Genomic DNA, 20546 nt, shown 5'->3' on the forward strand with positions numbered 1-20546 from the left:
GTGTTTCACAAAGGCTTTATTGTCCATTCTCATGTGATGAATTAAAGCAATTATTTCCATCTTTTCTTATCTAGCACAACACGAAAAGAAGAAAAAGAAGACAGCCATTACATGACCAGTAGAGGTGCTGATGGTCTGAAAAACACAAGTAGGAACTGACTGAGATTGTTCACTGAGCCAGAGCAGGCTTTCGACAAACAAATCGCTACCTGCAGCTTTCTCTGCTCAGAATGTTGGCTCTCACAAGTTTATCATGTATGTACATTCTGACCACAAACACACTAAATCAAAGTTATTAGAGTCTGTCCTCTAACTTGGCTCTGCAGTCATTTTTCTCAATCTGAACAGTTCTGAGCCAATACTAACCATTTCCCTGATAAACCCGCCAGAAAATAAGCAAATATTGATCCACTTTGTGTCGTTTGGTAACTTCTTTTTAATGGTTTTCAGCCTGTAGCTTTTTTTTTTTATATCAAACATAATTTGGTGTTTCAGTTAAACTTCCTGGAAACTTTAAAACAAAAAAAAGAAAGAAAGAAAAAAAAGCAACAGAAGCTGAAACAGAAAACCCATTAACGACCTTTTTTCATGTTCAGGGGGAAAACTCCAGCACAAGGCTTTGGGAGTTTTCAAGGAAGTCCATTGGCTGTTCTGGCCCCCTCCTCCAGATAAAATTGGGTTTATTTTGGAGGATGGTTTGGTTGCTTGGAAAACATGTGGACCGTGCAGAGTTGGAAGGATGAGCGAGTTTCAGAGAGAAACTCCGATCTGAGCTCAGAACCGGAGGTGAGACTTGTGCTTCACCATGTATCTAGAGAGAGAAGAAGAAAAAAAAGAGGTAAGTTTGTGGAGACGTCGTTTTGAGAAACCAGGTCAAACATCAAAGATGGCAGGAAGGTAAACACCTGTCGAGGGTTTCCCAAAAGCGCAAGAAGACCGGTCGGTCAAGATGGCGTTTGTGGCGGCTCAGCTCCAGGACGGTCACATCCCATTTCTGCACGTTAGGGTCCGTCTTTGCCTCGTCGTATTTCAAATGGAAGGCTCGAACTGCAGGGGATAGAAGCACACAATGAGCAAGCTGCACTTATTGACAGGGAGCTTTGCATCCAAACCGCCAAGGACTTTAACTGCAGAACACGATGGTGCTGGTTGATGTGTGAAACTAAAATGGACCAGAAACACAACATGCAATGGATTTAAGCTGAAACTCATTTGTTTCCAGCACACCTACGATCTACGTAAGCAGTGTGTGACTGCTACCACGTAACCGCCATGTTGAGGCCTTACAGCTGTGACGGTGACCCAGAATCTTTCACTCACTTTTAGCAAAAATGTCGACCGGCGATCCGTCGGGCAACAGCCACGGCCAGCCTTTGAACTGCCACGCAGGACCCTGCACAAACACGGCCACCACTCGATCCCTGCAGGAACACAACCCAAACGTCACAACCGGTACTCTTAGGAGGGACTTTGCCTGAAAGGCGGTTCAGATACTTGCAGTACAGCCAGCGAAAGGTTAATGCACAGATCTCAGGTTCTGTAACGTACGTGTATGTATGGTGTCGTGTGTGGGTCCTCTGTTACGCTCCGACAGTTTCACCATCAGGAGAAACAAACTGTTAAAGCATTTCTTGTCTCATGTCTGCCCAATGCAGTGGGGTCCATTTCCTCTCAGATGTGAAACAAAAGCAGGAAGCTCCACAGACCTCAATAGTTCCCAACGATCGACAGTGAGCACTGGTTGTTTTATTTATTTATTTTTTTAAATAATACTGAGTTCAATGAAGTGACGTAAATGAAGAACTCATTTTTAATCTGATTCTTATCTTGTAAAGCTGCAATCCACCAGCTCACACGCTTGGGCCATCATTACTTTCAATTCAATTCAGTTCAGTTTACTTATATACCGTGACTCACAACACGTCTCTGAGCGCTTTACCAAAATAAAGTCACATTAGTTCAATAATACAGACGGATACCAAGTCATGTACATGCATTCAAATTGATCCAAGTGATCAAACAATGAAGTTCTGATTAAAAATCAAAATGATTAAAAGGTTTTCTATCTTAGGAATGAATCTTTAGTTAGAATAGTGGAATTTTTCAGGTGTATAAAATCAAGCACCTAGACATACAGACATTTGGGAAAGAATGGGTCGCGATCAGGAGCTGACAGAACTTCAGCGTGGTTCTGTGATAGGATGCCACCTGGGAATCAAGCCCAGTCGTGGAATTTCTTTCCACTGCGAACGACAGCAACTGAGCCATGAAGTGGTGGGCGATGTGATCTGACAGATCGGGGCAGAGGATGCTGAGGTAAACTTCCTGCAATCGCATTCCGTACTGAGCTCCAAACTTGATGGAGCTCACTATATGTGTTATATCGCTCCATCTTTCTGCGAACACAGCTGATTCTGTGTAAGCAGAGTCTCTGTCTGGAGGACAGAGTAGTTGGACTACACTGCTTTGTTTCTAATGTAAAGCCAAAATAGACAGAACTTTTATATTGAATTAACTTACTAGGTTTATTGTTGCTAGCGCGTACTGCGGGCGCAGGCTGCCTTACATGAATGCACTTCTAGTTTCAACATTACAGTCGGGGAGTCTTGTAGACAGCTCAGGGGTCCGATCAAGTAGTGTCACAGTGTACCGTTGTAGGTACCAGATCTGTTCTGGTGGTCAGATCTGCTCGGGCACTTCCCGATGACGTCACAATATGGCAACTCCAGTCAAACAAACTACATTACGCCCGCTGTCTCCATTTGTTACAAATCAATTTTATTTTGTTAGTCTACGGTTATTTTCCAGTAATGGAAACTTTTAACATCATTTTGGAATGCTTGTGTGGTAGTCTGACAATTTAATCGGTAATTTTGCAGGATCAAAGTTACATCTTAAAAGAAATTTCATTCCTCCAATTTTTTGAAAAAGTTGTGAAGGGAAACTAAACCATAAAATCTTTTCATTTTTAATAAAAGTCTGCAGCCATTTTAATTTTATCACAACATTCATCACTTCAAAATCAATAACGTTTATTCCTCCTTTTTCTACTGATATTACTATGTCATTCTTTCTGATCATATGTTTATTATTCCAGATGAAATTGTGATGAATTTGATCAATTTTATTGTAGTATTTCGTATATTTAAGATATATGCTGGATAAATTAATCTGGCTATCCCTTCTGGTTTTGTTAACAATATTCTTCCAAAAATTGAAATGTTCCTTTGGAGCCAACTGTCAAATATTTGTTGATTTTTTTTTTGTAAAATGGCTTGAATATTTGTTCTGTAATTTTCAGTGTGGTCCTTGTTAATCATACCTAAATATTTTACCTCATTTTTATCAATTAAAGTGGGTTGATTATTTTGAATTGCTAATTTCACATTTTTTCCATGTTCATCTTTACGCCTGAAGCTTTTGAGAAAAAAAGAAACCGCTAAATTAACTAAATAAAATTGATTTGTTACTAATGCAGTCCGCGGGCTCAATGTAGTTTGTTTGAGTGGCGTTGCCATAAGGTGACGTCATCGGGAGGCGCAGGGATTATGGAGAATTTCTTTGTAAAACTTTTCCGTTTACAAACCGCAACCCCGCTCTTGAAGAAAACCTACAATCCCGCTATAATTACTTTAGTAAGTTGTCCGGACAAATTAGAATGTTTTGCGTAATTGTGCAAAGGTTAAACCAATCATGTATAGTGACGTCACCAGGAGGCGCAGGGCCCTGAGCAGATGTGGTACCTACACCGTAATGCTCTGAATGTCTATTGAGCGGAGCGACTTTGTTGTTTACCAAAGTCGTACTTACACATTTTAACACATTTCTGAGGGCATTGTACCACATAAAATTAGTCAGTAAGCTCAACAGTAATAATTTATAAGGCGCACCGGATTATAAGAAGAACTTTTAATTTTTGAGGAAATTTAAGGATTTTATGGACGCCTTATAGTCCGAAAGATACAGTATTAGTTTTCTGACTAAATGTGACGTTTGTTCTGTTCCTTTTTTTATGTACTGTACGTAAGTTTTGTTCTGTTACTTTAGCATCCAGCTTATTTTCATTTCTACCCACCTAAACTATACAGTCATAATATATTGATGGGTATATTTTACCTCCGTAATAAAATTTAGGTTTCAAAGAAAGCGGCTGTTATGCAGCTCTGTGTCAGACATACTGTATTGCTTCTCACTGCTGAAGCTTATTGACTTGCTGTATGTTATATTGCATTGTTCCACATTAATGATATGAGGGCGAACAGGCTTTGTGTACCAAAGTGCTGAAGAATTTACACCAGTGTTTAACGGTTCATCTCTAAATTTACAGCAAAATAAACTCAAACTGAGACTTATTTCTCAGTTACTCATTTCTCAGTAATCCAAACTTATTTGGATTGTGACTTATTTCTAAAGCACACAAAGATTTGATGCTTTCTGCACATAGCTGAGTCAGAGCTACTGGGATAATAAAGTCAAACTGAAACCCAATTTAACTGAAAACATGTTTGCGCTCTCCACAGAGTGAAATGGAAATAAAAAAATTAAATAAAATAAAACCATGTCTAGGAACAGCTCACCAGTCCTGTGGAGCCAGTTTAAGCGGCTGATCGATGACACGATAGGGAACGGTAACGCTCAGTGTTGTGCCGCCGGGCTGGATCTGGTCTTTGCGCCTCTGAAGCAGAACCTCGTTGTCCCGCTGGATGCCCTGCTTCTTCTTGTCCTCTGACGTAAAAAACCTGAAATCCAAACAGTGGCTGGTTTGAAGTGTTTCTCTGTCTCATGAGGTGTGTGGTGGTCTGAAGAATGATTGGGGTCAGAAACAAAACCGATGTTTATCCTAGCTGTCCATTTGACTAGGAGTACTAAATCCTTTATGTTTGGACTCGAGTTCAGTCACCATAGAAAAATCAACCCAATCCTTGCAGTAGGTTTTCATTAGCTCTGAGGAAGCAGTGTGAATGCTGAACACACTGAAAATGGCAAACCTGACGAGGGGTTAAAACAAGCGTTCCCAGCTTGAAACATTCCTACGTAAATCTGTTTTAGTTTAAAATGTGTTATCATAAAGGATATTAGGTTACACTCCTTGCTTTAAGGACGGCTGTTGGTACTAAAATAGGGATAGCGTTACTGTAAGTCTAGGGTTATATCAGTCTGGGAAAGAAACTGATCTTTATCGTCGATTTGCATCACCAAATGCACATCGACAATATTTTGTTGTAACAGCTCAGGAAAGCTGCAGAGATAAAACAGCAGCATCATTTAGCATAAAATTTGCAAAATTGCAACACAACAAACTTAAAAAAAAAAAAAGTACAGAAGTAAAATTGGTATATCAAAGATAATGTAAAAAATATTAAGAATAGTAAACATACCGTGTATTACAAAAATCATTGAAAATTGTCTATAATGCACATGGAAAGAAAGAAAGATGGGGAGGAGCAAACCAGAAGTGAGGAGCGTTTGTGGTGTGGGTGGAAAGTGTCTGGTCATATTCTGGTGTGGCAGCGTCTTTTTGCAACATCTTTAATCGGAGGAAGTGGTGTCATGATTGTTTTTCTTTATTCCACTTACTGGTATGAAAATGAACGTGGCTTTAAAAGCTTTGCTATCCTGCCTCCATATGTCGCTGTACACTGGAGGTCAGCTGGCCACATAAGGCTCATGAACTTCAAGACAAATTTGACTATTACAGGGCAGTCAAACTTTTTTAAAGTAGCAGGCCACACACTATCAGGTAGGAGGGTGCACTTATGCCGGTGCCCGAGCCCCGGAGGGGAGAATTTTGAAAAATAGACTCTCCCTGATGTATTTTGGAAGCTTTCGAGTTTGCATGTTCTCCCTGTGGGTTCTCTCCAGGAACTCCGGCTTCCTCCCACAGTCCAAAAACATGACTGTTAGGTTAATTGGTCTCTCTGAATTGTCCTTAGGTGTGAGTGTGTGCGTCAATGGTTGTTTGTCCTGTTTGTCTCCGTGTTGCCCTGCGACAGACTGGCGACCTGTCCAAGGTGTACCCCGCCTCTCGCCCAGTGAATGCTGGAGATAGGCACCAGCACCCCCCGCGACCCCATGAGGGATGAAGCGGATCAGAAAATGGATGGATGGATCACACACACACGATATCATTCTAGAGATTCTAGAGACGAACACAAAATGCATCCCCTGAAAAACTTTGATAATTTGCTGCTGTAATATTATATTATATGTAATATTATAGATTTTTCAGAATAAAAAGCTAACAGATGTGCATAATCAAAAAATATCAGAAATACAATTATAGAGCATTCAGTATTGTAAGAAAGCCCACGCTGTTTCTGGATAAATACATTATTGTATGAGTTAAGTTCTATTCCGTTTTATGCCTCTTTCCTTGTAAGTGTGAAATGTCCCATGCTCCTGAATGCACCATAGCTTTCTGACGTTCACGAATGCATCACACTGGTCTATGAACGCTGTGCTGTGTAGATGCACGTTTGATCTTCCGCTTAAGACAAAGCTTTGCAGTTTCAAAACTCACGTCAGTTCTCACGGTTTATTGTTGTGTGTGAATGACAAGAGACCACAACAAAAAAAAAAAAAAAGTCCGCCGTACTTGCGATAAAACTTTGGATTTAATGTTGTTCATGACACCTGTAATTTTGTAAACGAATCTGCCAAATAACTGTTTTTTTCCCCACAATAGGTTTAATAAAACGTTTTGATATTAATTTAAGAACAACTAACTGCGTTGGTCACATTTTAATCCGTTTTCTTTGTCGACATTCAGTTGTACAGAGCGAGGCGTGCTCCCGCGACAGGGGATGCATATCTCGGCAGGCATGCACTTTTCAGCATAACACCGGTCTGTGTTTTGATCGGAAAAGTAGCATCTCGGTTGGAACAAGGAACCCAATCACTCGTTAATGTTGCTCTCAGTGGAGACAGATGCTAAGCTGATTTTTGGGATGTATAATCGGGGAAATGTAGGCGGCGGCAAGAGCTGCTATAGACGGAGATTTGCCGGCGTTGACCGGCTACTTTTGACTGCCCTGCTATCAGGTTTTGCCGCCTCGCCAACATCCCAAAAAAAAAAACTAACTCGATATGCTTGCATGTTTATTTGACGTTAACACGCGTTTTTTTGTTGTTGCTTTCGCGCGTGCATATAGTGAATGGCAGGAAAAAAAACGTATGGATAACAATGGCCGCACAGTAGACGTCAGCACCGTGATGTGCTGGACCCTAAAACTCCGTTTTGTCATGTGCACACGCAGGCTTTAGATATCTCCACTGTGGCCGTAGGTTTCACAATCATTCGCTTTTAGGTATATAAAACACAGTTTACGTGTGGATGAAAGGCCTAACCACATGGAAATGTATCCGTTTTCCCAGCTACATGTAGACTAAATGCAAAGATGGAGGCGTCCTCCGGGGCATTTTCAGGGCTGCTTTTCACATGGGGGGGGGGGGGGGGGGGGGGGGGGGGTGTTTTTCCATGCCAGCAGCTTATCTAACAGGAAAGATTTTTCAAAAATCCAATGCTAAAAAGAAAAAGCCGTTGAAAATTAGTCAGACTGTAGAAATGACCCAACCTAAAACCATCTCTGTAACTAAACCATTCTTTACGTATTAAGTTGTTCTCACTTGAGATCCTGCAGAAGATCCTTAGCATTGAGCATAGTGATGAGGGAGGTGGTGGCAGCAGGGATGATGATGATGGGGGTTCGGGATCCTGCAGACAAGGATAAGGAAATAAAAAAAGTATTAAAAATGAACAGGTTAGACAAATGCCTTACATTAGATGGTATTTTGATAAGTAGCATGTGTACCTTTTTTCTGATTTGGAGGAGGTCTGGCTTGTGAAACTAAAAAAAAAAAGAAAAGAAAGATATTTTTGCACATAATATGAATCTGAAAATGTTCAGAATGCCCTAACTGACAGATTATTACAGCAAAAGGATGTGACTTTCTTCTATCAGACTGACGCAGTTCTTTGCCACATGAGGCAAAAAAGGGAAAAAGCTGTAGGAGTATCTTGGGTCAGTGGCTGCCAAACGTCCATGTGACCCTTGTGATAACAAAAAGTCCCTTTATCGGTGCGGTTTAATCCAGACATGAGAACACATTTCTCTTGGTTTGGTCACGTCTCTTGAGTGGATGTCTGCGAGCATCAGTTTACAGAATCTGCAACAACCTTTATTGTTTTCAAGTTCCCTGGTATAACTTTTGGTAATGATTGAATTGAGGTCGCTTATTGAGACGATCACAGCAAAGGCAAAAAAAAAAAAAAGGTTGGAAAAAGAAACAACTTCGAAGTCAACCCATAATAAAAACCTTTCATCTGAAGTGAATGTAGGAACACGTGTAAGGTGCTCAGGTGTTCCTCTGTAAATGACCAGCATGTGTTGAAACCTCACACTTCTTTGCAGTTTATCTCTAAACTGGTTTCTTTTTGACCAGGTATAACTGGCTGGACTGTTAGTGCGGGTGGCACAAACAACAACTACACTAGAACAAATAGTTTCCAATTTTTATTATTTAAAAACTATATACAACTATATTTTAAGAGCAAAGTCTATCACATTTGTAACTACAAAAAAAGACTCAAAATATGCCACCACTGCCCTTAAAAAGGGCCTAGTTACGGAATTTAAGTTCTGACCATAAAAAGACACAGAGAAACCATATATTAATCTTCAAATAAAACAATATACTGCAAGTGTTCATCCTCAGTGTTTACCTAGTCCTTTTTGAACCTGAAAAGAACTTTGCTACCTGCAATGATCACTATACATACGCACAGTTGTACCATCAGCTGGCCAGCAGCACCGCGGGAATATGAGAAAGCAAGATGGTGACAAATGGTGCAGCTACTGCCTGCAATGCCTCGCAGTAAAGTGACAGCTCAGCATGGTCGCAGACCTACCCAATCTACAGGGTGGGGTTACATAACCTCTTTCTTTGAACACCTCGGCAGAACATTGCTGCCCTGCCCTGGTCACCTTCTGTTTGCGGTGAGGCGTCTTCTGCCACTTCCTGTTTTTCATGGTGTGAATTTGCGGTTTGTTGCTCCAGACTCTCTTGCTCTTATCTTTAATCTCTTTGCTGTAACATCTGTTTCTAACACATAAGCACTTTTAAAACATTCTCTTTTGCTGCACGTTGCGCTTGGGAACTCCTCGTGTTTCACACGGTTTGCTTTTTTTGGCGTGGTAAATGTGCGCTAGCCTAGCTTTAGCTCCACAATGGCTCCTTCTCCTACTATTACTTCAGCTTCTCCGTCTCTGTCCAAGTCTTCCCCCTATCTCCTGCTCTCTGTGTCAGATGTTTAGTTATTCCTCTGCCTCCTATAGTGATAATGGTACTTGTAATAAATGTAGTGTTTTTGTAGCTTTGGAGGCGAGGGTGTCGGAATTGGAGACCCATCTCTGTGCAATGGAAAAAAAACAGCTGGAGAAGATGCGTCCTTCATGTGCTGCGTGGATTTGCACCAACAGATTCACAGTACAAACCAGATCTACTGGCATTACCTTTCACAGGTAAAAATTAGCATATACTTATGACGTCATTATTGTATCGTATCTCTGTGGGCTCCAGTACCTTGCACGATGAGCATCCTCAGTTCTAAATATTCTATTACAACTGGACTTTTTGAATGTTTACTTCAACAGAAGGACAGATAATTTTTTACAACTAAAGGAAAAAAAATTAGAACACAATGTTTTCTATATAAAGATTTAGAAACCAACACAGACCTGGACGGGCTACTGGCTGCAGCGCCGGAGTCTGGGCCTTCCGGGCAGATGCTCCTTCCTTTAAAAGACAAACACTCCACGGTTACACATCCTGTTACATGCTTAATGTTTTGTGTCTGAGACTAACAAAGGCAAACATAAAGAGAAAAGTCTTTATTTGGAAAAGAAAAGTTAACATAAAGAGTGCTCCATTTAGTTGCTTGGTAGCACCATCTTATTCCAGGGTACCTTCCTTTAAAAACTGCACAATAGATCTCTGAATTTTTACCCACACACGTCTTAGAATTACAGTCGAGCCGCAGCATTTCAGTAGGCTTTCTTTTCAGAAAAAAGGTTTTGAAGTGGCCCAATCAAAGTCTCAATTTAAAGGCAAGTGCTATATAAATAAACTTGCCGTGCCTTTAAATAGACACTTTGACTAGGTCACTTTAAAACCTTGTTTTTGAAGGGGGAAAAAAACAGAACAATCAAAAACAACTAATCTGGTTTTAACAGAAATCGCCACCAACAACAGCACCAAGGTCTCGCTGCGGTTCCAGACAAACTCTTGAGCAGATCTCTTGTGGTTTGAATGTGATCCGACACAGCTACCAAGTGTACAATGCAAGCATGAGCCAAACACCTTCTAAATGCACGGTTTGCGTTGCATTTTGGGATGCGTTAGAGTAAACAAAGAAAAGCTGCATGCATTTTTCATAAAACCATATGCTACTTTCCATACACCGTCTGAAAATTGTTCTGTCTGCATCTTAGAGAATTTGACCTGAACACCCAGAAAAACAACAACTGATGATTATTGTTATCAACCCGCTCAGAACACAGCATCTGCTTCCTGCATTGGATCTCCTACCAGACACAAGCTGACTAGTGAACCGAAAAAGACACATCTTAATAATCTGACCCATCTGGATCAAATTAAAATATGGGTGTGAAATGCAGAATTCTAGTTTTAAAACATTTCCCATGTTTTGAGGGTTCTGAGCTGCAGAACTAGTGCACCTTCTGTGGTCTCATTTGCAACTACAGCCAGTTCTGCGGCTTCTTTTGTGATCACCCAATGTGCTTACAATAAATTATTCAGGAAATGTTTTGTTAGGAAAGATCCTGAACAGACTGAATCGAATCTAAACAGATACTTTCATAGTATCCGTTTAGATTCTCTTGGAGCACAGCAGTCAGAAATGCTCCGATGAAGCTGATCTTTCCTGCTCGCTGATACCAGCTGCGCTGTCTGCCCGTTCAGCTAATCCTCATGTATCTACTGCGCGTTCAGAGCAGTGACGCTTCATAGCTGAGGAAAAGAGGATAACATCAGCACAATCTCAGCGCTTTCACCGCAACATAAACGGATTTAAAAGCATCCGTTTTGGCCACCAGATGTTGACAGCTGGTTGATGGGCACCATCCATCAGCAGCAGCACAGAACACCCGCGAGATAGAAATCACTCACTGCGAGGCAAAGACAACACATCCTTCACAGCTCCGTAGTTTAAGGAAACACATAAAACACCTTTCAATGTTAAAGATTTACAATGACGATCATAAGGATAGGACCTGTGATAAATATATAAATATCACTTTTCATTGCAGTTCTTTCTCTTCTGAGATCACACAGCTCAATACAGGGTGTGCTTTTGCATCTCGGCCACAATAGGGCCAAATATGTTACTGGCACGCAACGTGATGCTTTGAATTGAATCAGCAGACGATGTGTTGTCTTTTGCAGAACAGATTTAGCACAAACATGTAGCTAACCTTAAGCTTGTCGCAATAAGCAATTAAACAATGGCATGATAAATTTGAATGAGCACAATAATTTCTGTTTGCGTGCTTCTCTGCTTTCTTTGCTTGTCCCTCTCTTTCTACCAAAGAGACTGGATGACAGAAGGTTTCAGTCCAGTGGGTCGGTCTCCACTCACCCCTCCCCATTTCCTCTGCGTAGGGAGGATTTAACTCTTGCGTTAGAAACTTACCAGGCGCATGATCTGGTTACGTAGCTCAGAGTGTAGCATGAAAGCCCCGTTAGGGGGCACCTCACTAAGCACTACCCAGTTGTGTAGTCAATAACACTCTTCACTGTGGAATGTGTAACTGAGGGAAGAGGAATGAAAGTCAGCCATTTTCTCATTTTCTTTGACATGTAGGTGCAGATATGTAGGTAAGAGGAAGGAGAGAGAATTTCAGTAAATAACAGAAAGGGTAAACAGAATACAGCAGAATTTGTGTTTTATCCTTTATGAGCTTTTAACCTATGTCAAACATGCTGGGTTTGGAAATGCTGGTATCCTTTTAGAAATCTCAGAACTAAAGGTAAAACTTTGCATCTTGGGAAACGGTTTTAGCCACACTTGACGCAGGGTTTCCCCCAGCGTATCATAAGCCTGGCAGGCAGCTAGGCTAAGCGTCGTTTATTTTAAATGTGTCGATGTTTGAGAGCGACATAAAACGGTCATAAAAGTTCCCGTGCGGGAGAAAGCCCCCCTGTCTAAAAAGCTACCACGCTAGCTGTTATTAGCTCGATGCACACCAGTCTGTCCATTTAAAGCTACTAGATTACTTCTGGTATCAATTGGGCATTAAGAAATATTTTCCTGTGAAATTCTGCAATTTTGACACTTTGTCAAAATCGCGAAGTGTGCAATTGTGTTTGAGACTTGGGTCATAAAATGGAACAAACAGTCCTGTTTCCCCCTCTTGCTCAGAAAACATTAATTGTTCCCATGATAACATGGCGGCAATAAAACAGACAATGGCTTTCAGAGAACGCAAACAAGCATGGCTGAAGATATGTGGCAGGAACATAGCTTTAATTGCCTTTTATAGAATTACTATGTAACAAGAGATTGGCATGAGATGCAAGAGGCTTTGAGTTGCAGTCCATCGTTGCAGAAGCGAGAAGATGCAACCAGGCGTTTCACAGCTCTCAATCCCATTAGGACATATAATGTGCTCCAAGTGTCGACAGAGAAATCTCTTCTCTCTGCTCTTGCCTCACAGCATGCCAAATTCAGATCATACTTTATTCCTCATTCTGGGGAGTGGGTGTGAATACAAATAGGTCAGTAGCCCAACCCCCCCCCCCCCTCTTGACGGAGCAGGCAGCAACAGCAGCAGAGACGGCGTGACGTGTTGGGGGAGCGTAATGCCACCGAGCCTGGAGCTGCCTTTCAGAGCAAACACACAACTGACAGCGCTGCCTCGCGTTCCTCCTGGTCATCCTCTTCCTCCCCCGCTGTTTGCAGCCAGAGAACAGAGCGTGAGAGGCTGCTGAATGAGGGGAGGCGAGAGAGGGACCGGGGAGAAGAAAAAAAAAAGGGAAGATGGAAACACATCGGAGGGAGAAAAAACAACATGCGCGGGTTTGAATCGGGGGGAGAAAAAGAGCACGAAGGAGCCAGCATCAGAATGGAGAAAGGAAGAGAAGCCGAACGGAAACGTAAAGCCCATCCAACCATTGCTGCTCTGACTTACACAATACGATTACGAGGACAGTGAAAAGGACCCGGAGCTGCAGCAAACTGCCACCTAGAGTCTCTCTTCTTCCTTTGGCCACAGGCAGCTGGAGCACGGCAGTATTAGAAACAAGCCTCGGGGGCACGATGCATCAAGACGGATGGGGAGATTGCAACGCTCCGGCTCTTTACGCACGCTCAGCTGATGTGCGGGGGAGAGAGCGACGACTAGATGCAATCCTGAACACTTTATTTTCTCGCAAAGAATAGAATGATAACGAAAAATCCCTCCAAGCTGCAGCAAGAGAACAGGAAGAATTGTCATGTGCTCTGGAGGAAATGAGGGAGGACACGGACCATCGAGCCTTTCTGTTTCTCACCGAGAGAGAGAAAAAAAAAAAAAAGGTGAGACTCACAGCCTTGCAGTGGCCCTCTATACTGGTACCAGATTTTTAATGCAGCCTACAGGATGTGAAGGGTGTGTATTTAAAAGGAAACATTACCGTTTCTCTGTTTCAATTCATGCAGATGAGAAACATTAAACTCTTCAGTCCTGCCAAGCCACCTCTTGTTGGAATCATTCAATAGAAAACTACTTTTAGTTTAGTTAATGTTAGTTAACAGGACAAGTTTAATCAACAACATGCTGCTGATGGTACTGCTGGCGTACATACAGAAAGTCTCGGTAAGCTACCAGGATTTTTTTGGAGCCTTGCCAGAAACACAAACATTGATGATTGATGACTACCTGCCTCGTTTGGTACCAGGAGCTGAAATTTCTAATTTCCAAGATCATGATCTCCATTTAATCTGCTTTTTAAAAATGGACTTAAATCAACCTGTTTTTATTTTGCTCTTTGGAAAAGCTGTCTTATGATTATCGCTGGTTATGTAACCATCTGAGTTTTGTGCCAAATTCGAGTATTGGTAAAGTTTTCACTCGTGGATACTAAATTTAGCCAATTCCTATTTCTCTTTATAAGCTACAGAGTCTCTCAATAGTACGCCAGCTAACTTTGAGCCAGCTACTCTGCAAAACGGGCAGAACAAAGCCACACCACGGGGTTTTTAAAAACAGCAAGATTAAGTTTTGGAGGCGCTGCAAACTGTGGAAGAGGAGATGAAAATAAATGTATCCCTTACTGATCATAATGACAAATTGGGATGAGTAAAGTAAGAAATTGTAAAGGCGAAGACGGTCTGACTGGCACAGGTATGACTGAGCGGCTCATATTTCATATCAGACTCTGTTACTCTGTCATTTTGCCTTAAGGGGAGATTTCTTGTTTTTATGGCATCATCAGGCCGGCGCTCGGCCTTCATCAAGATCCAAGCCTGACGATCAGTTATTAATCTGATCTGGGCATCTTCTTTTGTTTCTTAAACTGTTAGAAAATCATGCTTTAGCTATTGCACACACACACATTTTAAAAACAAAAATTAAAAATAATATTTTATTTGTCTAGGCTAGCTGGGTACATGTTTACATAAGGTTTAAACTAAAAGCTAGTGGCTGCTAGCTTTACCTAACATTTAAACAACAAAAGAAAATATCATCCCTGATTGGTGATGGCTGCAATTTCATGTGAGTACACCACAGCCACATCTCATACCCAACTGGACGTGAAGTGGTTGTGTGCTTCGCTGCCAACACCGAGCACTTCTTTACATCAGTGTGTGAAATTGTGTGTGAAATCTTGGGCTGCTTAACACCCATAATTCATCTGGTCTATTCTGTGAATTAACCGTCAGATTAAATAAATAAATAAATCTAAATACTCGCATGTGCCGCAACGGTTAGGCTCCATGATTCTCCAAGATGGCCGCCGTGTCTCTTCAGTTACATCTCTGCAAACGGCTGACGATAAACAACATTCAAAAGGACTTTTTCTAGCTTTCCTGCTACGAGCGTTCATCAGTTATTAGGATTAGGAGCAAAGGAGAGTGCAGTGCTAGTAAAGGGGGTTTACACATTTAGAACGACCACCTTTAGGTGAAGATATCGATACAAACTGTAAAGCTCAACATCTGTGTGTTTCGCTAAAGAATGCAGACCTTTACCTAAACTTGAAGATTTTGCAAAGATTGACAACATTTCCAAAACCAACATGTTTCATAAAGGATGAAAAGTCAAAGGAATAATACAAAGTAGCCTTGTTTTAATATGGTCCCCCTTCCAGCAACTCTTCATGCCACAGTTACCACTTCAACATCAAAGACAGACTTTGTAGCTCTTAGTCTTGTTGTGTCCATTGGATGAAAAAAAAAATAAAAGACCAGATTTTCTGACCAGCCCCTCACCACTCAAAACTAATCAATCAATCAATCTGAAAACTGTCTGATTACAGTCAACAGCTGATTCCTCAGTATACCCTTAATCATCCCTAAAACCAAAGGAGTGTTTCTGACCCACTTGGCTAATGTGTGGACCCAAATCTCCATCAGTGAGGAGTAAGATGTGTCTACTAACTAATTGTTTGGAGTTTGAGAGTGACAGTGAGAGGAGATGAGTAAGAACTGTTCAGGGTGACTCACAATGACCAGGCTCAACGCTCCGCTGGTCTACTGTAAGTGCTCTAAATAGTCACCAAAACAAATTGAAACCAATTTCAACAGTAAAGAAGTAATACAACAGCATGCAGGCCCATGGATGAAACCTCAGGAAAAGCTGACGATAGCTTGATATCAGTCACCAGAGAACAAAAAAGGAAATAACTTAAGCTTTATTCAGCAGCTTTAACTTTAACGCTTTGAAACTTTATGAAAACTAGAGGCAAAAAAGCCTCCAAAGCAGTTTTTTGGCCATGTCACAGATTTAATACTTCCTTTGCTTGATTTGATCAAATCAGATCAACGAAATAGGAAAAACAAGACATTTGTTGTAAAGCTCTGCTGGCCTGGGGAGAGACGCTGCCACGCTGGAAACCTGAGCTTCAGGTGCGTTCGGCCTCCAGTGAGCAGCTGACAGAGGCTCCTCGCTGGAACAATGTGGCTTCCATATTTAAACAGCAGCTTACCCAACAAGGACTCAAGATTATCTGGGATCCACCCTGTACAACATACCAACAACTTCTGACAACAACAGCTGAAGCTGTAATCTTTAAAAACAATGATATCCTCTAATCAGCACAATACTCTACCTTTCCTGGCAGGTAACTACATATGTGCATGTTCACACCTTGTTAAAACATTTATGTTCTGGAACAGTCTGTAGCACCAACACTTTTTGGACATAACAGAGCCCTCTGTGAGCATGAAGGACAGCGGTCCAATTAGGGCTGGATGATGTAGAAAAGAAGCATATTGATAATAGAAATCAGATTGATTAATATTAACAATTATCAAAGAATTCAAAGCATATTTTAAGTACAGCCCTGGCCATTTTATGCTGTCGCTTAATGACATTTTTAAATAAATGGATTCAAACATCCTGTTATTCAACCAACTTTTACCAAAACTGTAAGTCTTAAAAACACAAAAGACTTTACACTTGAACATACTTTAAATGTGATTTTATCCACAGAATTTGCTGATCATTAGCTCTGGCGTGGGACTCCAGCAGTACCTCTAACACCTTTAGGTTACTTACTATTTCCAGTCATCTGGAAGAAGCTACAATAGTCCAGAAATGGAAACATCTTCAGGGAGTTCAAGAGAGGCTGAATGTTCAATTCTAAATTCACACAGTATATAAAATAAAATTCAGATTAGATTTATGACTTTAATTCTTTCTTTCTGGATCTACCATCATGAAGTCTCTATAAAAAGACGTTGGCTGCATCTAAATACCTCTCTTGTGTAAGAACATTTCACCCAAAGCAAAAATGTGTCAGCAGGCGTCATGATAGCTGCCGTCTGAACAGTGCAGTCAGTAAGGAAGTAGTGAAAGGAGCCTGTATGCTTCCTCCCAAGGCTAATTTAGCACAGGACCCTTACTGGTACTAAGGAGCTATAAGGAATCCCACAATCCTTAGCGGGACATGATGTATAAGCATAGCCCCCTCACATAAACCAATGAAAATGTCCAGAGAGAAGAGAGTGCACACTTTGTAGTTCATTTTCAGGCTGTAGGCCTGGATTTGACCCACATCATCCATGCGTTTCCGTCATGAATGACATCGTCTGACTTCAGCACAGCAGTCCATGCTCCTTTCCTCACTATAATAGAGTTCTTACTGTTGACCCCATGAAAGGTCAAGGAGCAGGAGCTATAATTAGAACATTTCAGACCTTAATATACATCAGAGGTTTGAGAATTAGACTACTTCTGAAAATAGTGACTTAAATATAAACTGCTAGTGTTGCAACAACAATCTGATGAACCTTTATTTTATTTTATTTTTATTACTGATTTTACAACAACTATTAGAGATCTTTTTGTAACGCCTTGTATATTCCTTCTTTTTTTGTTCTCCCAGGTCATCCCTTGGCACCGGCACACCTGTCAGTAAAATAATGTTGGGCGAATGACCCTTGAGAAACCCAACTCCTCACTCCTGTGATCTGAGATCAGCTGCGTAAAACAGCAGAACTATGCAGTGGAGGCGGCGCCACTGCTGTACCCACGCGGCTAAACTTCTGTATCTCCTCTCACTGTTGGGTCTCCTGGTGTTTTTGGTCCACCAAGTGTGGCTCCCCAAGCTCTCCGGTACCCCGTGGTGGAGGGGCTACCCTGTGGTGTACGGAGGCACGGTGCTTCATACCACCAAGAACAAATGGAACAGCAGCGCAGCACATGCGGTGTGGAGGTTCGGGAATGTTCCTCAGCAACCTTTTAGGGCAGAGGCTACCATCGGCTCATCTGAGAGGCACAACGGCTCTTTCTATCGAGGTGACACCAGCTTTGAGAACAATTTGACTGCCAACACCAGCCAGAGCCAAGAGGGAGCACATAATGCTACCCTGACCCACGGACCTTTCCCCTACATCATCGATGAGCCGGGTAAATGCGCAGAGAACCGACCTGCCCCGTTTCTGGTGCTGCTAATTGCCACAGAGGCTCGTCAGGTGGAAGCAAGAAACGCCATCCGGCAGACTTGGGGGAACGAGAGCATTTTCCCTTCTCTGGGATTTATCCGACTGTTCCTGCTGGGGAAAAAAGAGGGAGAACTGGGACTTCTACAGCAGAAGATGCTGGAGTCAGAGAGCCGGAGGCATCACGATATCATTCAGCAAGACTTCCTGGATTCTTATAAAAACCTGACGATAAAGACTCTGATGGGAATGAACTGGGTGGCGATGCACTGTCCGAAGGCAAGCTACGTCATGAAAACTGACAGCGACATGTTCGTCAACACCGAGTACCTCATCTACAAGCTGCTCAGGCCGGATCTGAAGCCCAGGAAGGACTACTTCACAGGCAACAACATGAGAGGCTTTGCACCCAACCGAAATCAAAACAGCAAGTGGTACATGCCTCCCGAGCTCTACCCGGGCGACAAGTATCCCACCTTCTGCTCCGGGACCGGTTACGTCTTTTCTGGAGACCTGGCCGGGAAAATCTACCGGACCTCCCTGAGGGTCCGCCGCCTGCACCTGGAGGACGTGTTCGTGGGAATCTGCCTGGCCAAGCTCCAAATCGAGCCCACGCCTCCGCCCAACGGGTTCCTGTTCAACCACTGGCGGGTGTCGTACTCCAGCTGCAAGTACAGCCACCTGATAACGTCCCACGGGTTCCATCCCAACGAGCTGCTCAAATACTGGCATCACCTTCAGAGCAACAAGCACAACGCCTGCATCAGCACGTTCAAGGAGAGAACGGGCCGAGCACACCCCCGCAGACCCAACAGAGACAAGCAGGCCCGTTTGCTGCAACACTGACAGTACCGTCTAAACCATTTAGATCTGTAAACAGCTTGATATCATGTGATGCACCTTCATGGCAACATATTTAAAAAGAAAAACCAAATGTGTACAAACTAATAAAATCCTGTGAAATTGTTGCCGATTTTCAACTAATACGTTTCTACTGGACTGAGACGCTGAAGAACCACATCAACAGTTCTGTGAATTGGACTGGAGTAGAAAAGAAACGTCTGTAAAATATTAAATCTGTTGTAGAGTCTCATAACCTGAAGCAGGCAAATAAACATTTCCAACAGAGCAACCAAAGCATCTCAGAAGTTGTTGTGGGGGGGGAAAAAAAGTTAGCGGGCGGCTGCAGTGAGAGACTGGAGCGAATCCATCTTGGAAATCAACACATGGACAACAAGGTTCAGCTCCGCATTGAGCAATCACCAAGCTGTCTGGACATTTGAGCCGGTTTCAGAAACATAAAGGAAGTAAAAGAAAACATAAAATGACAAGACCAGCAGAAATCTTAGTATCATTCTTAAAAGCAGTGGTTTTCAACAAACATGTTAGAGTGAGATTTACTCATTGACCCTGTTGGTTTTTTCCAGGGCTGGCCACCACCGAAGCTCCGACTCTGGCATCAATAAACCCAAACCATTTCCGCCCAGCTCTGACCAAAGAGGGAAATCGCTAATAAAAACCCAACTCATTGTGCATAAAGTTGTGTATGAAAATAAATTGTGTTCTTACCCACTGACTTAGTCATGGCTGTAATAAACACAAGCCAAAGGTCTGACTTTCCAGCAAATATTGGGAGTTTTAATGTTTTGGGTTTTTTCTTTGGAAGAAAGTGTTTATGACAAAAAGGAGAAAATAAATTCTGAAATATATGACTTTACAGCTATGATTATGCTTATCCTTAAGTAATCTTAAAGTAGATCCAATGTGATAAAAGTAAAAACACATTGAAACTTAACTTTTCAAATCACATTTATGTGAAAGACCAATTTGGGCCTTTAGGTATAAAGTGTCCCCCCCCCCCATCTAACTCTTGGTTCTCCAAAATTAATAATGCATCAGACTCAGCACTGTCTATTAGCTCAGTGAAGGTGGTAATGACATCATGCCAAAATGCCTGTTCATTTTTTGAATGGGTTTTCCCACTAAAAAAAAACATTTGGGGTTCTTATAACAGAAAGGGCATAAAATATGTAGCTAAATTTTATGAGGGACTATTTTACGGTCCTAACTTCCATTTCTTTTTTCCAAAATTGAACATTTGGAATGAAAGAGCTAATAAGCACGCAAAACTCAAGTTGTTACTTGTTCTGTTACAATAATATTAGGTAATAAATAACTTTGCTTCAAATAAAGAAGTTTATGTTAACTAGATTGTTAGTCAATCATTTAATAGTCAATATTGTTTATATGAACAGCAATTTAACCCAACAAAAGTAAAGCTGTAAAACTGGGGAGGGTTAATGCAGTTTGGTTGACCCTCCCCCATGAACTCAAGAATCTAGGGAAATAATTGGGCATTAATTGGGCATACATTCTGCCACCA

General features: G+C 41.8%; 2 protein-coding genes across 2 annotated transcripts in view; one reads left to right on the plus strand and one right to left on the minus strand.

Annotated features, from left to right (window-relative positions):
- Positions 1-20546, minus strand: part of cdc73 (cell division cycle 73, Paf1/RNA polymerase II complex component, homolog (S. cerevisiae)) — a 30698-nt gene continuing 10152 nt past the window's right edge. Inside the window, exons 11-17 of the mRNA XM_036137924.1 lie at positions 9738-9795; positions 7812-7847; positions 7627-7714; positions 4578-4739; positions 1321-1421; positions 906-1047; positions 1-811 (exon numbers count right to left, since the gene is read on the minus strand). Coding sequence (XP_035993817.1) covers positions 775-811; positions 906-1047; positions 1321-1421; positions 4578-4739; positions 7627-7714; positions 7812-7847; positions 9738-9795 — 624 coding nt within the window. The 3' untranslated portion in view covers positions 1-774. The remainder of the gene's footprint in view (positions 812-905; positions 1048-1320; positions 1422-4577; positions 4740-7626; positions 7715-7811; positions 7848-9737; positions 9796-20546) is intronic.
- Positions 12823-19295, plus strand: LOC105925196 (beta-1,3-galactosyltransferase 2). Its single transcript, XM_012860923.3, has 2 exons — positions 12823-13594; positions 17608-19295. Exon 2 carries the CDS (start codon positions 17723-17725, stop codon positions 19007-19009), a length of 1287 nt encoding a protein of 428 aa, XP_012716377.2. The 5' UTR covers positions 12823-13594; positions 17608-17722; the 3' UTR covers positions 19010-19295.

The sequence above is a fragment of the Fundulus heteroclitus genome, chromosome 6 (genome assembly GCF_011125445.2).
Source record: "Fundulus heteroclitus isolate FHET01 chromosome 6, MU-UCD_Fhet_4.1, whole genome shotgun sequence".
Classification (NCBI taxonomy): domain Eukaryota; kingdom Metazoa; phylum Chordata; class Actinopteri; order Cyprinodontiformes; family Fundulidae; genus Fundulus; species Fundulus heteroclitus.

Excerpts from the sequence above, each read along its gene's own strand:
- LOC105925196 (XM_012860923.3), top strand. The coding sequence starts at position 17,723 with ATGCAGTGGAGGCGGCGCCACTGCTGTACCCACGCGGCTAAACTTCTG.